The sequence below is a fragment of the Pistacia vera genome, unplaced genomic scaffold (assembly GCF_008641045.1).
Source record: "Pistacia vera cultivar Batoury unplaced genomic scaffold, PisVer_v2 Contig1025, whole genome shotgun sequence".
NCBI lineage: Eukaryota > Viridiplantae > Streptophyta > Magnoliopsida > Sapindales > Anacardiaceae > Pistacia > Pistacia vera.
Window position 1 is genome coordinate 1 of NW_022195056.1, and position 4,159 is coordinate 4,159.

The 4,159-nt window shown below is 36.7% G+C and overlaps 2 protein-coding genes across 2 annotated transcripts; one reads left to right on the forward strand and one right to left on the reverse strand.

The window, feature by feature from the left end:
* Positions 1-10: 10 nt before the first annotated feature.
* LOC116122942 (asparagine--tRNA ligase, cytoplasmic 2-like) lies at positions 11-2,780 on the forward strand (the record flags this gene model as incomplete). The annotated part of the gene is made up of 7 exons (XM_031408749.1): positions 11-250; positions 459-1,043; positions 1,497-1,682; positions 1,777-1,841; positions 1,938-2,067; positions 2,158-2,216; positions 2,372-2,780. Coding segments are annotated over 7 exons (1,449 nt in total), but the record flags the coding sequence as incomplete, so codon positions are not given.
* A 63-nt stretch (positions 2,781-2,843) lies between these two features.
* On the reverse strand, positions 2,844-3,611 carry LOC116122765 (cysteine-rich repeat secretory protein 55-like). The gene has a single exon (XM_031408579.1). The coding sequence runs from the start codon at positions 3,609-3,611 to the stop codon at positions 2,844-2,846; it is 768 nt and encodes a 255-aa protein (XP_031264439.1).
* Positions 3,612-4,159: the final 548 nt, after the last annotated feature.

Sequence of the window (4,159 nt, forward strand, 5' to 3'; positions counted from 1 at the left end):
AATTACGATATTTCAGGTGGTGGTGGAATCTACTTTGGCTTCACCTAGCAGACTTCTGCCTATTGGAACTTGTATATTAGCAGAAGGTGTGTTGGATCATTCATTTCAGGGAAATCGTGTTGTTGAACTCAAAGTAGATAAAATTCTTCATGTTGGGACGGTTGATCATGATAAGTATATTTTATCGAGAAAGCGACTACCACTCGATAAGCTAAGGGATTCTGCCCATTTTCGGCCTCGTACAACTACGGTAATTTTTTCATCTATTGCTATTCTGTAAGTTTCTTTTTGTTTTTGCATCCCTCATTACAATTGAGATGTTTTTATCTCATCATATAACTTCACAGTATTACGATTGGATATATCAGCCACATCTAAAAGCACATCTAGCATGTTCAATTTTCCGACATAACAAGCATATCCAGAAACTAAATCTTAGAATGTTTAACGCCATGTAGGTGGCATCTATTATGCGAATCCGTAGTTCCCTGTCTTTCGCAACTCACACATTCTTCCAAAACAATGGGTTTTTGTATGTTCAAGTTCCCATTATCACCACCACTGATGCTGAAGGATTTAGTGAGAAGTTCCAGGTGACAACTCTTTTAGAAAAAGCAGATAAAGAGGAGCCAAAAGCCGCCAAGGAAATTGAAGGCGTTAGCCTTGACAATATAAAGGCTGCTATAAAGGAAAAAAGCAATCAAGTTGAAGAACTCAAGAGAAGTGAAAGCAATAAGGAAGCACTCGCTGCTGCTCTTCAGGATTTAAGGAAGACAAATGAAATAGCATCACAGCTAGAGGCAAAAGAAAAAACGCAGCCAGTGCCTTCAATTAAGACTGATAAAATTAACGTTTCTGAAGATTTCTTCTCTCGCCAGACCTATCTCACTGTTTCCGGTCGCCTTCATTTGGAGAGTTATGCGTGTGCCCTTGGAAAGGTTTACTCATTTGGACCCAGGTTTCGAGCAGAGAAGAAAGAGTCATCTAAACAAGTGGCAGAGATGTGGATGGTTGAGGCTGAAATCGCTTTTTCACAATTAGAGGTACGAGTTCTCCTTTACAAAGTCAGTTCACCACTATCTAAATTAGTATTTTTTGTAGTCGGCATTTTGCTTATAAATTCACAAAGTCTAGAGATTCATATAAGTGATTCAATTTTGCATAGCTGAAACATAGGGGGATAGTCATGTGCAAATGTACCTAATTTGGGTTTCATTAAGACTGTACATGCCTTCAAGATAGATACTATAACATGGTAGTATTATTGACCGAGTTTATGGTGCTTTCCGCCTATCAACCAAAACATTTATGTGGAAAATATAATGACAATCATATTCTTGAATTAGGAGTTTGTCCTTGCATACTATGCATAACAACCAGCTAAGATTATTTGGAACCATCTACATTAGGCCTTGGTCAACTAACAGATTGGTCATACTGTCCCACATGCAGAGTAATTATTCTATGTTGATATTTATACATTGCGGATTTCCCAGGATGTCATGAATTGTGCGGATGACTATTTCAAGTTCCTCTGCACATGGATTGTTGAAAACTGTGAACGAGATGCGGAATTTATCTCCAGACGGATTGACAAAACCATTATTGATCGGCTGCAATCAATGATGTCATCCTCCATTGAAAAGATTACCTACACAGAAGCAGTGAAAGCTCTGGAAAAGGTAAAGCTGAAGCTGAACAGTTTGGTAAAACATGTTGACATTAGCAATTTTATCTCATAAAGCCTTTTTTCTTTTGTTATTAATTATTAACTAGGTTACAGAAAAGATTTTCGAAGCAAAACTCGAGTGGGGTGTGGCTCTCACAGCCGAACATCTAAGGTATTCATGTTCTGCTTTTAATATAAATATGCAAGTATCTGAAATGACAGGAGTTAAGTGGCTGTTAACTCTTGCTTTCTTTTAATTTAATGACAGTTATTTGGCTGATGAGATCTATAAGTGTCCTGTAATCGTATATGATTATCCCAAAGCGGTTAAACCATTTTATGTACGCCTTAATGATGATGGAAACACAGTTGCAGCATTTGATATGGTTGTACCAAAGGTGAGCTCTACATTTTTCTAAAAAGTTTAAGGAACTAAATACATTTTACATTCTAGGTTAGTTATAAAAAGGCCATGCATATGCTTGCAGGTTGGAAAGTTGATTACAGGCAGCCAAAATGAGGAACGCCTTAATAAGCTGAATACAAGGTAATCTAATGCCAATTCAATTCTATACGAACTAATCTAGGAGAATAAATATGTTTAGTTTTCCGGAAGTTTTAATAAACAAGTTTAACCTGAGGTCCCTCTGACGCTGTATCATTCTCGAGTCCATAAAATTGTTCATTGATATCTTGTTTCAGGATCGAGGAATTGGGCTTGCCAAAAGAGCAGTATGAATGGTATTTGGATCTACGCAGGCATGGAACAGTAGCGCACTCTGGATTTAGTCTTGGGTTTGAACTCATGGTTCTCTTCATTACTGGCCTCATTGATGTCAAAGATGCAATCCCTTTTCCTAGAAGTCTGGGAAAAGCCAACAATTAGTCTGATTTCCTGCAAAGTATACTCCAAAGGCGAAGATATTTGATCCTGAACTGCTTGTGTTGTTGAAAGAGAAGAAAATGTTATGTAAACATACACATTGAGATTTGAAACAGAAAAAGCATATTGTAAATATTGATAATAGAGATCGCTCTGTAGCATTTTATGCTTATTTGATCTGATGTACATAACTTAAATAAAATTACAGATTGAAATAAAATTGTCTTTAAGATCATGCATCATTTTCTCAGAAGAAACTGGTTTTGATGTGGCAAACTAGGACTGGAATATCTATGGATAAACTATTGTCTTGATTGAAGCATCAGGGTGGGTATTGTTTGAATCAAGAGGGAAGAAAAATGGATAGAGTTCATAGCGAACGTAACAACTACTATATAGAACTCGACATCCCTTCCTGCTGTCGCAAAACTTAGGAAAATTTCCAATAGCAATGGCCAGGCACTGAGCACAATTAATAGGAGCTAGGTCTCTTGTGCACTGCACCAAAGCATAAAGAGTCAGAAATGATGACAGTGTAGTTTTGCCTTTCCCAAGCCCTTCATTCTTAGGCAAAACAGCTTGTGATCTTATCTTGTCCATTAAAGCTCCTAGTTCTCTGTTAAAACTTTCAGGATCTGTTACATTTTCAACATTATAGTAGAATATACCATAACCAGTGTCAACTTTCCCAATAAAACTCTCTTCGTTATATCGTAGAAAGCAATAGTCATACCAAATCCTAGCATCAGCTTCATCTGGACAACGTTCGCGAATTTGCTTCGCTGCATCTTGGATACAAGTTGAACAATCTTTGCTGCTGATATCTCCTCTGCATTGTGCTAGGCCATAGACTTTTTGTGGGTCTTCACCATAGGAAGTAGCAATGTAACCAGTTACGGAAGTTTTGGAAACCAGTTCATCCAACAACTTATCAATATTAGCTGATGCCTGGCTACTGCCGCTTACGCTAGTGCCTTTGTTACAATAATCCCCCAAAGGATCAGCGGCAAAACAGATGCATAGAAAATTTAATAGAAGAAAACTGGGCAGCAAAGTCATTGTTTTCATTTTTATTCACTTGAAGCTCCATTAAATGAAGGTTCTTCTTATAATGACTTAGTGGAAGGGATAATTGGAGTGGGATTCCACAGCAGACATTCTTGACTCATCACTTTTCATAGGCTCACTACGTACCATAATGAGTGGAAGACTCGAAATAGTTTTTTCTAGAAAGTCTTTCTTGATTTTTTTTTTTTTTTTACTTAAATCTATTAAAAAATATAATAACTAAATACAAAATTGTGCACCATTGATTTTTAGACTTGTATGTTCGATTCATTTCCATGTCTCTAAGAAACTAAACTAAAAATCATTAGTTGCTGGAAAGAATCTGAAGCTGCATTGTCAGTAAAAACACCATTAATTCCCTAACAAGCTCCTTGGATAATAGGATTATCATTGAAGTCACATCCCACAAGTTCATAATGGCAATAATTATTATGTAGCATGTAAATACTGAAATAATGTATAGTATTTGGAACCAAAAGAAAAAACAACCATAGACAAAAAACAATAATAGTGTTATGCCTAAAAAGTCAGGGCTGACG

Bases quoted from the DNA above. Each gene is read 5' to 3' on its own strand.
- LOC116122765 (XM_031408579.1), bottom strand. From the start codon at position 3,611: ATGACTTTGCTGCCCAGTTTTCTTCTATTAAATTTTCTATGCATCTGT.